We start from the raw sequence: 13598 nt of genomic DNA, 5'->3' as shown, positions 1-13598 counted from the left end.
CCAAGAGTTGAAGCCCCAAGTGGTCTGTTTCCAGGGCCCTGCTCCTGGTATGGCTCTCAGCCAGAACAATTTTGTATCCTGCCTCCATGAAGATATTTCAATGTCCACAGGTATTTTGGTTGTTACAACTAGGGGAGGAGGGACATATTGGCATCTAATAGGTAGAGGCTAGGAACATCGCTGAGTATCTTATAACACACAGGACAGTCCCATACCACAACACAAAATGTAAATAGTGCCACTGATGAGAAACACGGGCCTATGAGATTATTACTGTGCAGCCATATAGATAGAAAAACAGGCCAATGGGAGAGATGGAGACTGACAAAACATAAGTCTTCATCTTTAAATAAATCTGTGCTATCAGATTGTTTTCATGATCTGTCATCTAAAAATCGATTTATAAAAAGTAATGAAAAAATAATCCAGATAATTGTGTGCTTTCACTTAACCAAGACATTTTTTCATATCTTATTATGATATGCAATACTTCAAATTCTATATTATCGTATAACTTTTTTTTGAGTTATTCATTCATTCATTTTAATAACTATTAATAGACTTCTGCTTACCGGGTTATGAGTAATACAGGGGACACACTACTGAAAAAGAACATCACTGGGAGAACTAAACTATGGCGAAGATGAACAAGTTAAAAGAGTAATTACAATGGTTAAAAACAATTGTAAGCCATTATATTAATTTCCTAGAACTACCATAAGAAAGTACTGGTGGCTTAACACAACAGAAATTAATTCTCCCACAGTTTTGAGGGCTAGAGGTTAGGGATCAAGTTGTCAGCAAGGCCACACTCCTTTTGAAGATTCCAGAGAAAAATCCTTCCCTACCTCTTCCTAATTTCTGAGTTTCTGAGTAGACCTAAGTTTTGGGAAGAAATTATTCAACCTACCACAGGTGTATGTATGATTTGCAGAAAGAAAAAATATTTTGCTATAACTGGAGAGATATTTATAAAATACGAGGAAAGTGAAAGTGAAGTCACTCAGCCGTGTCCGACTCTTTGCGACCCCATGGACCGTAGCCTATCATGCTCCTCCATCCATGGGACCCTCCAGGCAAGAGTGCTGGAGTGGATCGCCATTTCCTCCTCCAGGGGACCCCTCCCCCGACCCAGGAATCAAACCCAGGTCTCTCGCATTGTAGGCAGACACCTCACCATCTGAGCCACCAGGGAAGCCTCTCACAAATAATATAAATCATCATTTTTAGGTAAAGAAGAAACACAGGTTATAAACTGATAGTTGAGAAGACTGAGCACAGAGAGGTCATTTGTCCTATCTCATACAGCTCAACAGAGAGAGCCCTGAATTTTAAATACAATTGCATTTTTTTTAAATATAAATGTGAAGTGGGTCACTATTAGGTTCAGTATAAAGTGTTTTTTTACAAGTTTTAATAATTTATGCATGGAAACTTTCATCTGTTCAGATACAAACCCCAAATCTCATTTTAGGTAATAGTTGCTATTACTCAAGTAATGCTTTAGTCAAAGCCTTTTTATAATGAATCTCACTTTTATGGAGAATCTTAAATGCTTATTTTTTGTCACTACATAGGTACATTATTAAAATTCATACATCTCTACACCGTTATTTCTTTAACCAAAACTGTTTCCGTTTAATCCTTCTTACCTCCTCTTTCCTTTTGACATTTTAAGTTATTTCTCACAAATCACAGTGAAGGTGTTGGTGAAGAAGAAAAATGTGAAAGGAATCCTTTTGCCCTTAACTACTTAGGCGCTGCTTTGGCACAATGCTTTCTCTTCTCCCTTTTGGCCGTGAAATTCTTGTTATCTCTATTAATTTTTTTCAATGTTTAGAGAAACAATATGTAATGGGTTAGATAGAGGGGGAGTTATGGAGAAGGCGATGGCACCCCACTCCAGTACTCTTGCCTGGAAAATCCCATGGACGGAGGAGCCTGGTAGGCTGCAGTCCATGGGGTCGCTAAGAGTTGGATACGACTGAGAGACTTCACTTTCACTTTTCACTTTCCTGCATTGGAGAAGGAAATGGCAACCCACTCCAGTGTTCTTGCCTGGAGAATCCCAGGGACGGGGGAGCCTGGTGGGCTTCTGTCTATGGGGTCGCACAGAGTCGGACACGACTGAAGTGACTTAGCAGCAGCAGCACAGGGGGAGTTAAGGCTGAGAAGTAGTGACGTCACCAAACCAGGACAGCTGGCTGAGAGGGAGTATTTCTGCTAGTGAAATACAAGACATAAAAGGTAAAATACTTAATACTTAAAAGATACTGTGCTTCATGGGAGAAAGGGGAAAGGGTTCAACAATGGCCATTAATCTACAACTCTCTTGTTAACAATGGTTTATTTAAACATCTGTTAAGCATTTGTAACTTTAACAAATTGGCCTCAAGGTACTTAAAATTTTCTTTTAAAACAGTTCTTTATAGGGTTAAAAAATGTGTTCTTTTAAGCTTAAAAATACACTGACCTTCTTAATGATCTTCTGAGAAAAAATAATTTTCCCTGTTCTTGAGAAGGAGAAAGAGATTAAGAAGGCTCCAAAAACTGCTTACATTTTGGACTGCTTTTTAAATATTGATTTTATGTGTGTTAAGTATAAGCTGGTCAAAAACATGTGGATTAATTTTTCCATAAAATATGAATGGTTTTAAAAATTAAGAAGGGGGAATGCTTGGCAAACACTTATTATTTTTTGTCAAAGCAAAAATATTTGAAAAGCAGTTGTTGCCATTAGAAAATATTCCTAGTACAGCTAGATACAATTTTTATCATAAACTGACAACCCAGGATTTGAATACAGGATTTTCTTCTTTTAAATAGACTTTGTATTACACCATGTTACACAGCAAATATATATTGCACACATGCATGCTAAGATGCTTCAGTTGTGTCCGACTCTGCAACCTTATGGACTGTAGCCCAGCAGGCTCCTCTGTCCCTGGAATTCTCTAGGCAAGAATACTGAAGTGGGTTGCTGGGCTCTCCTCCAGGAGATCTTTCCAACCCAGAGACTGAACCTGGGTCTCTTGTGTCTCCTGCATTGGCAGGCAGGTTCTTTACCACTAGCGCCACCTGGAAAGCCCATCAAATACATATGCATATATACATTAATATATTTGCATTTCAACACTTGTTACTGAATTTCACCTCAGAATGTGATTGTCACTAATATGTCTCTGATTCTGAATATTAGATAATCTTTTAATTATGTCACTTGGAATCCAACGTTAACCTAAAAGGTACTAAAGACTTTGTACTATGTTGAATGCAACCCTCTTAATTTTTCTGAGCTTCTGATATTTTTATGGCAGTTTTGTCTTTAAAATATCCTTAATACTTTGATGTTAACCTTATTTTTTTTAGTAATTTAAATGCCTCTAGTAAAACAATAATCCTTCCCAACCCAATACATTTTTATGTTAATCATACAGTTCTCTGTATAACAGATGTTTGGAAGTGTATGGAACTGATGCACTAAATTTCACTCCCTTCTTTATCTCATTTTCTCATTTCTCATTACAGGAACATCCCTCACTAGGCCAACTTTCAGAAAAGTTAATAGACAACAATATTAATGTCATCTTTGCAGTTCAAGGAAAACAGTTTCATTGGTATAAGGTATGTTAACTCCCAAAATGTAAAAATTAAAATGTTTGCATCTGTAGTTAAAATTAGAATACTTCTCAGAACCCCAGGTAAGGATTCTGGGGTTCTTATACTTTGTACAATCTAAATTTAACACTATATTAACTAATGTATACTACACAGTGCCCTAAGTTAACATTTAAGTATAAATAAATACAAATTCTATGTTTGCAAACCTAAAATTAGAATCTAGTGAGGGCACTGATAGTACTTGGTACTGAAGTCAAATGAAGTGAAGTCGCTCAGTCATGTCTGACTCTTTTCGAACCCATGGACTGTAGCCTACTGGGCTCCTCCATCCATGGGATTTTCCAGGCAAGAGTACTGGAGTGGGTTGCCATTTCCTTCTCCAGGGGATCTTCCTGACCCAGGGATCAAACCTCGGTCTCCCGCATTGTAGACAGACTTGGTACTGACTGTGACAATATTGGAGAAGACTTTTATCAGGTGAAACGTAGTTCACACCCCAACTATACCATGTCCACATTTCTGCTTATTCTAGTCCATGGGCATATCTTTATAATAGATTAGATTGGGGAGCATCAGTATTTTTCAACAAATCTAGCACCAACATACCTAGATTTTGTCTAGGTCATCTAATAAAGGAATAAGAGGAGCCATGGAAGTGGCTGACTCAGTCAAAGCCTTGCTACATAAGAATAATTTTGGTTTTGTCCAGAATCTTTTCAGCCGGGTGAGTCCTACAAGCAGAATAGACATTTGACACCTGTGTCACTCTGGCAGCACCCCATGGGATTCCTCCTGTCACCCCCAAAATAGAACTTCTGTGATCCTGCTAAAGCTTTCCTTGCAGTCTTTTAGATTCTTTTTTCCAGGAAACTCTCTTTTCTTCATTTCTACAATGGCGTGATACCCTAATTTTCTTTACACGTCTGGTCACTGGATCTTCATCTCCCTTGTTGTCTTTGCTTTTACCTTGTACCCACAATGTCCTTTACTTATTTTTTTTTAATATTTCAGATAAACTATTTTTTCTTTTGGTTTCAACAGCTACTTGAATTCATTTGCATTTGCCACAAAGCTGGTGTTCCCGTCACCAGTTTCCCTAATATCTGACTACTACATTTATCATCTGAAAGTGCTACTTTAATTATATCATTTCATCCCTTAGCAATTGTATCATTTCTTTCCTACAGTGAAGATGTAATTCCCTGTTTTCCAAAATTTACATACCATGGAATTCGTTTTAAGGAAACAGCTGTTATATCCACAGAAGTAGAGCTCGGACTCAAATTAAATGCCCAAATCACTTTACTAACAATAGTAACAGCTCCCACTTTTTGAGTACTTACTGTTGTCAAGCACTGAGTTTATTAACATTAATTCATTTGATACTCTTAAAACTCTTAACAAGAAGGATAATATTACTAATATGCCCACTTTAAAGATGAAGGAAACAAATGCATTTAGGGAGGTTATATACTTTCCTAACAGCCTAAATCCTGTGTTCTTAACCTCTAAGCTTAAATTTCAAATTGAATTTCAACTCACTGAGCAGCTTTTTATTGTTTTGCTCTTTTTTGTCTGCTATTTATTACTTCTTGATGGTGATATTGGCTCTAGCAGTTTCTTCCTACTCCTTTAAGAAAATTTCTACTGACTGTTAAACCATAAAACCAGGTTTGTTATTAACTGAATTGCATGCAAAGTAAAAATCAATGGATTCTAAAAGCGTAACAAACTCTGCTGAGTCCTGTGTATGCCATGCAGTCACCCAGTTTGGTTGCTCACAGACATTTTTATTAATCACCTTTGTCTGAGTTGTAACACCTTCCTAACCCATCTCCCAAATCCACCTTTCACCTGGCTGCAGGATGAGCTATTTGAATCACACTTTGAGTAAAGTGCTCCAGTGGTTTCCTCTGATCTAGAGGATCAAGCCTTTATTATGGCACATGAGGCTAGTGGGTCCCTGCTTGCCTCGCTGACCTCATCCCCCAAAGCAGTCTGCCTTAAACTTGTCCCTCCAGTCGTGCTTCTAATTCTCTTGTGAACACACTCACCAGGCTCTTTCTTTTCTTTGTAACTCTGTTCTTGCTATTTATCTCCCATCCCTGGAAGCCTTTCTCCATTATTAGTTGTTAACTCTTACTCATCCTTGAAGACACAACTCATGAATCACCTCCTCCAGGAAACAGTCCCTGACAAATTTCCCCAGCCCCCAAATGCCTGCTCTGTATCCCTCGAATTAGGGTCCATATATATGACCATTGCTTCATGGGAACATCATTTTTTGAAACTGTCATTTACATTCCTGTAAGATCCTTAAGGGTAGAAACTATGTGGCCTAATAATTTAGCGTTTCCAAAGTGGCATGTGATGCTACTTAATAAAAGTTATATAAATGGACTTTTAAAATGTCTGACAAATATATTTCCCTTATACCTGAAGTACTAAATTATTTGTAGTAGCTTATTGTTCAAGTAGTAGCCGTCATACAGCAAGAACTCAGTGATATTGTGAATGATAAAATGATATATAAATGCATTTCAAGACTTTTCATAATCTGATTCCATATAAATATGCAGCATTCACTCTAGTAAAACTAGTTACTTCTCTATTCTTAGTTAATCTACAACTTCGGTAAACCTTTAAGCCTTTACTAATTCTCATTTTCTCACTAGGAATACCTAGAGTCCATTTTTTTATGGACCATCAGAACACCTGTTCAATGAAACTTCCATTTGTGACTTTGATTTTTTTTCTCCTGTCTGGACAAGCATGTCCTAAAGACCGCTCCATGGAAAAGCAGTTCTGCAAAATATTTATGTTACATGAGAAAACAGTTTTGTAATTAAGTAAATGTTAGAGAATGTGGAATTATTATAATAATGCTAAATTATTTCTGAATTGCAGGGGTATACATTTTGAGTCTCTATGTAGAAGAAACCATATGCAGAACTTATCAAATTTATTTGCCCTCAGAACCGTTTTCATTTTTAAATCTCTTGGGACCAGGTTCTGTGGTCTATACTTTAAGGTTTAAGTTAGCATGTAACTTGGGTACTCACACACACTCATGCACATACAAATACATATCGTTTCAGGTATATATGTTTTAGCTGCTTTAGTTAGTTGCTTATATTTTTTCTTGTGTTTTAACTTTTTTATTCATGCAGTGACTCATCTTCCATTGATACCTATAAGATTTTTAAATACTTCTTGATTGCTAAGCCACTGTACATAGTTGTAATTTAGTGAATGCTATTGGTATGTTTTCTAGGACCTTCTACCCCTCTTGCCTGGCACCATTGCTGGTGAAATAGAATCAAAGGCTGCAAACCTCAATAATCTGGTTGTAGAAGCCTATCAGGTATGTATATATTGTACACATTTTTTTTTTCAAATAAACTTTTAATCCCAATTTCTATAGCAAGGTACAAACTAATGCTCTATCATCTTGAGAGGAGTGGTGGAAAAACATTAGATTAGGAATTAGGAACCTGAGTTAGCCCTGGCTCTATCACTAACTAGTTACAGAACCTTGGTAAAGTCATTTCAGCTTTCTGTGTTTCACTATGTCCTTTGACACAGTTTACTAAATTCAGGTTGAGCTGCTGCTACTGCTGCTAAGTCGCTTCAGTCATGTCCGACTCCGTGCAACCCCATAGACGGCAGCCCACCAGGCTCCCCTGTCCCTGGGATTCTCCAGGCAAGAACACTGGAGTGGGTTGCCATTTCCTTCTCCAATGCAAGAAAGTGGAAAGTGAAAGTGAAGTCGTTCAGTCGTGTCCGACTCTTTGCGACACCATGGACTGCAGCCCACCAGCTCCTCCGTCCATGGGATTTTCCAGGCAAGAGTACTGGAGTGGGGTGCCATTGCCTTCTTGAGCTAAAGACTACTAAATTTCCTTCCTTATTAAATGTTCTGAGAGTCACCAAGTCACAGCCATAGAATATACTTTATTACCAAGAAATATCATAATTTCCAGTGCCATAATCAATCTACTGTGTTATTTAAATAGCAACTTTCCAGAAAAAAATGAACTGAGATATGGAGACTACTAGGAGAATTTTGTTAGGGTGTCCTAGATCATCACTAGGTTGTTCAGTTTGATTCAAAGAATTACCTTAAGAGATATACTATTTTATTGAGATGACAGTTGTACGCTGTTCCCAAGTTGTGAAGAGTAGGTGCTAAATACAAAGTTAAAGAAATATCTGTACTCTTAACCTAGGTCATTCCTGGATAGAATAATCTCTTTTAGGACACTGTAAAAACAGTAACTGTCATTTTAATACCACTGCTGCTGCTGCTAAGTCGCTCAGTCGTGTCCGACTCCTAGCGACCCCATGGACTGCAGCCTACCAGGCTCCTCCGTCCATGGGATTTTCCAGGCAAGAGTACTGGAGTGGGGTGCCATTGCCTTCTCCGTTTAATACCACTACAAACTAGTTATTTTCCATACATGACCTCATTCAATCCATTCAACCAACCTATAAGGCAGTATTAGTACTCCCATTGTGTATTTGTAGAATTTCAAAGAAGCTAAGCAAATTAACCAAAGGTCAAACAGCTAACAAGCAAAAGAAGCAGAACCAGAACCTAGGTTTTCCTAAATTCTAACTTTCAGGTGCTTTCTTCTGTATTATATAGTCTGTTTTCTTTTTTCACATGGTGTTCAAAGATATGCTTTGTTCTATCTTGAATTTATGTGCTATTGACAAACTCTCACTTCTTCAAATTCTCTTATTGCCTTCCTGACACAGTAGAGTTGAACTGTATTAACAGTAGCCCAAGTATTGTTAGAAATCTCAGGCTTCACATTTCCTTCATGGAACATCTGCTTTCAACTCAGGTACAAAAGAAAAAGGCAGAAGTGGATACAGAATAGAAAGTGAAGGACTTGTTTAAACTTTCTTTCTTTAAAAGGAAAACAAATCTTGCAAGGTTTTTTGTTTGTTTGTTTTGCAAGTAATTGTTCTATGTCCAACAAGACTATGTTGGATGAAATACGAAAAGCATCTTTAATTACAATTTTTTTTATCACTGTTACCAAAAAGAAAGCATTAATAGGACTGGAGGGACATCTTGACTAGGAAAATCAGACCTGTGTACAACTCATTACAACTACAACAGTAGTTTGCTCCCAAGGATAATCAAAATAAGAAAGGAGCTTACAGTATTTGAAATCACCCTATTTTTCATAATATGAACCCACATATAACCCCTTAGAAAAAATATAAGTTGATAAACTTTCCTATGTATCAAATTAGACCCATGGAAAAGGAAACAATAGCTTTTTTTTTTTTCATGTTCTTTATTTGCTAGGTTAGGTCTGTATGCATTATCTAATTGTAGTTCTGATTAACCTTAAACAATTTTGAAAATACTAACAAAATCAACAAAAACTCTAACCAACATCCTTAAGCTGGGATTCTGTTATAATTTTATATGTCTGTACTTTAAAATTTTTTCTGAAAATTCATTTCATCTTCACAGTCCAACAGAAACCATTCATTCATTGAAGAAAAAAACTAATATTTTATTCTACTTTGTAATTCTTTGCATTTCATTTTTAAGACTTTTGTAAAATTACATACAAATTTAGTACATGGTGAATGTGATTGCATTTTATTTTTTATCCTTTACATTGCCATCAAAATTAAAACTATATAAAAATTAAAACTAAATAAAAACTAATTTAAAACTATACATATTAAATATATACTTAACCTTAATTTAACTGAAATAAAAAATAAATTATATTGAATAAAAGGAATTACACTTCATAAAAAATAAAGTCTGTCTCTGCACCTGTTAGATATTAAAAGGCAAGCTTAATACTGTCTGAAACTTGGGGAGGGAGGAGGGAAGGGGATTCGGGATGGTGGATACCTGATATCAGATCAGATCAGATCAGTTGCTCAGTCATGTCTGACTCTTTGCAACCCCATAAATTGCAGCACACCAGGCCTCCCTGTCCATCACCAACTCCCGGAGTTCACTCAGACTCATGTCCGTCAAGTCAGTGATGCCATCCAGCCATCTCATCCTCTGTCATCCCTTCTCCTCCTGCCCCCAATCCCTCCCAGCATCAGAGTCTTTTCCAATGAGTCAACTCTTCACATGAGGTGGCCAAAGTACTGGAGTTTCAGCTTTAGCATCATTCCTTCCAAAGAAATCCCAGGGCTGATCTCCTTCAGAATGGACTGGTTGGATCTCCTTGCAGTCCAAGGGACTCTCAAGAGTCTTCTCCAACACCACAGTTCAAAAGCATCAATTCTTTGGCGGTCAGCCTTCTTCACAGTCCAACTCTCACATCCACACATGACCACAGGAAAAACCATAGCCTTGACTAGACGAACCTTTGTTGGCAAAGTAATGTCTCTGCTTTTGAATATGCTATCTAGGTTGGTCATAACTTTCCTTCCAAGGAGTAAGCGTCTTTTAATTTCATGGCTGCAGTCACCATCTGTAGTGATTTTGGAGCCCAGAAAAAGTCTGACACTGTTTCCACTGCTTCCCCATCTATTTCCCATGAAGTGATGGGACCAGATCCATGATCTTCGTTTTATGAAGGTTGAGCTTTAAGCCAACTTTTTCACTCTCCACTTTCACTTTCATCAAGAGGGTTTTTAGTTTCTCTTCACTTTCTGCCATAAGGGTGGTGCCATCTGCATAAGGAGAAGGCAATGGCACCCCATTCCAGTACTCTTGCCTGGAAAATCCCATGGATGGCGGAGCCTGGTAGGCTGCAGTCCATGGGGTCGCTAAGAGTCGGACACGACTGAGTGACTTCACTTTCACTTTTCCCTTTCACGCATTGGAGAAGGAAATGGCGGCCCACTCCAGTGTTCTTGCCTAGAGAATCCCAAGGACGGGGGAGCCAGGTGGGCTTCCGTCTATGGGGTCGCACAGAGTCGGATAGGACTGAAGCGACTTAGCAGCAGCAGCAGCAGCATCTGCATATCTGAGGTTATTGATATTTCTCCCGGCAATCTTGATTCCAGCTTGTCCTTTTCCAGTCAAGCGTTTCTCATGATGTACTCTGCATATAAGTTAAATAAACAGGGTGACAATATACAGCCTTGACGAACTCCTTTTCCTATTTGGAACCAGTCTGTTGTTCCATGTCCAGTTCTAACTGTTGCTTCCTGACCTGCATACAAATTTCTCAAGAGGCAAATCAGGTGGTCTGGAATTCCCATCTCTTGATGAATTTTCCACAGTTTATTGTGATCCACACAGTCAAAGGCTTTGGCATAGTCAATAAAGCAGAAATAGATGCTTTTCTGGAACTCTCTTGCTTTTTCCATGATCCAGCAGATGTTGGCAATTTGATCTCTGGTTCCTCTGCCTTTTCTAAAACCAGCTTGAACATCAGGAAGTTCACGGTTCACATATTGCTAAAGCCTGGCTTGGAGAATTTTGAGCATGACTTTACTAGCGTGTGAGATGAGTGCAATTGTGCAGTAGTTTGAGTATTCTTTGGCATGGCCTTTCTTTGAGATTGGAATGAAAACTGACGTTTCCAGTCCTGTGGCCACTGCTGAGTTTTCCAAATTTGCTGGCATATTGAGGGCAGCACTTTCACAGCATCATCTTTCAGGATTTGGAATAGCTCAACTGGAATTCCGTCGCCTCCACTAGCTTTGTTCGTAGTGATGCTTTCTAAGGCCCACTTGACTTCACATTCCAGGATGTCTGGCTCTAGGTCAGTGATCACACCATCGTGATTATCTGGGTCATGAAGATCTTTTTTGTACAGTTCTTCTGTGTATTCTTGCCATCTCTTCTTACCCATGGCCAATTCATGCCAATATATGGCAAAAACAACCACAATATTGTAAAGTAACTAGCCTCCAACTAAAATAAATAAATTCGTTTTTAAAAAAAGAAGAAAAAAAAAGACTGTCAAACAATTTCTTAATCTCAAAACTGGGCAAAATTTTAGATATTTGTCTTCATATCATGCTTGAAAAAACACTGATATAACTAGCTTAAGGTTTTAAGGGAAACAGGATTTCAAAAAGGCAAAAAGAACACTGATGGTATTCAGAATTTCCTTCTGATTTGTCAAATCATCACCATATCAATACCATTAGTATACCATCCACCTGGGAACCCCAGGTGGCTCAGTAGTAAAGAATCCACCTGCAACACAAGAGATGAAGGTTCAATCCCTAGGTTGGGAAGATCCTCTGGAGAAGGAAATGGCAACCCACTCCAGTATTCTTGCCTGGAGAATCCCCATGGACAGAGGAGCCTGGTGGGCTACAGTCCATCGGGTGACAAAGAGTCAGACATGACTGAGCAGGAGAAGTTTTCTATTTTTTCCTGAAACTGTTTAATTAAGTGATTACAATGTATGGATTCTCTGGTTGATAAAAAATGTGACTCATATAGTCTTACCTAATTCAAATAGAATTTACTAATTTGAGGAAGTATTTTACTCTAAGGATTTACTACTATAATTCCATGATCAGTTATTAATCTCTTTGTTGACTATACAGTTGAAAAAGAAAAATTACTCAAGTAAAGAACTGGAAGCCATGGGGATATCTTTTTCCTTCGTACCATGTTGCTCACTCTCTTTTCTTACATACTTCATCTTTTCCCTTTCCTTTTGTTTACAAAAATAAGTTAAGGATTTTTGCATGTGGTAGACTCTAAGTTTTATCAGATGAAATTCACACAGATCCACAGAATATATTTAATATAGCTATAACTTTTGGAACTGAGATGGGAAGAAATTAGGCTGTGCTTGATACACATAATCAGCATAACTGGCAATACATACATGTTTTTTGAATGACTGTATATATAAGTGAATAAATGAGTGAATGATTTTCTGCCCAGTAAGAGGCCCTATTTCAGTATTAAGAACTGAAACAATAAGCAAGCTCCAGGGATTTGGCAAAAATCCTAGGCCATTCTTGGAGAATTTACAGGGCCATAACTGGCAGGTATTTCTTATACCTACAGTATAGAAATGGCCTCCACAAAATTTACCTTTCAATTCTGTATCAGTAAGACATTTTAGATTCCATGATAGTCTTAAGTATCTGAAACTGAAATGTTGTTTTAATAGCAGTACATGTCAGAAGCGTGTTCCAGACTTTAAGCTGTTAAGATTTATGTGCTATGATGTATCATATTGTGTATGTATTCTCAATGCTTTCTTCAAATTTTATCACAAAATATAAATATTATTGGATTAAAATGATTATTTTTGTAACACAGGCTGAGTGAGAAATGTCTCTGAAGTGATCAAAATGCAGTCATGGAAATACGTGAAAAAAATAGAGCAGTTTGAACACAGATAATCTAATCCTTTAGTATTTTTTTTATGTATTTCAAATGTAGCTAGGTCATTATGTGGAAATACTGTTTTTAATCAAGATTTTATAAAGGCAGACTCTTTGATTTAGTTAAAAAATTAAATCTAGAATGATATGATAAACTTGACTTTTGTTTAGTTGCTTACATTTGAAACTGCTATAGTATACAACTAAAAAATGTCATCTCTGCAGAAACTCATTTCAGAAGTGAAAGTTCAGGTGGAAAACCAGGTGAAAGGCATCTACTTTAACATTACTGCCATTTGTCCAGATGGGACCAGAAAGCCAGGCACAGACGGATGCGGAAATGTGACAAGCAATGATGAAGTATGTGGGTGTGCGTTTTTCCGATTTAAAGTAAATTAACTTGTTTGGCATGCTTTCTCACAGAAAACTCAAACCATTCTGAAAACTTTGCTTACTACTGATCTTAAGAATCTCATTTACACTTCAAAGTAACTTTCATTGTCTATTCCTAAAGTTCCTACTTGTTGTAACTCCACTGACTGTTCTCTCAAATTCTCTAGTACTTATTTTAAAATAAATATGTATCATATTAAATACTTATTTAATAATAATAACTTTATTATTATTGATGACACAGCCAGTATAGGTTAGGAAATCACATCTTCTGGAACAAT

General features: G+C 37.4%; 1 protein-coding gene across 2 annotated transcripts in view; it reads left to right on the top strand.

Annotated features, from left to right (window-relative positions):
- The window catches only part of ITGB8 (integrin subunit beta 8), a 98164-nt gene that overhangs the window by 68178 nt on the left and 16388 nt on the right, over positions 1-13598 (top strand). For both annotated transcript variants that reach the window (XM_027539961.1, XM_027539962.1), the window contains 3 exons: positions 3529-3624; positions 6896-6985; positions 13150-13284. In XM_027539961.1, coding sequence (XP_027395762.1) covers positions 3529-3624; positions 6896-6985; positions 13150-13284 — 321 coding nt within the window. The remainder of the gene's footprint in view (positions 1-3528; positions 3625-6895; positions 6986-13149; positions 13285-13598) is intronic.

This window comes from Bos indicus x Bos taurus, chromosome 4 (assembly GCF_003369695.1).
Source record: "Bos indicus x Bos taurus breed Angus x Brahman F1 hybrid chromosome 4, Bos_hybrid_MaternalHap_v2.0, whole genome shotgun sequence".
Lineage (NCBI taxonomy): Eukaryota > Metazoa > Chordata > Mammalia > Artiodactyla > Bovidae > Bos > Bos indicus x Bos taurus.
Note: the sequence above shows the minus strand (reverse complement) of the source record. Positions and strands in the feature narration are given on the sequence as shown.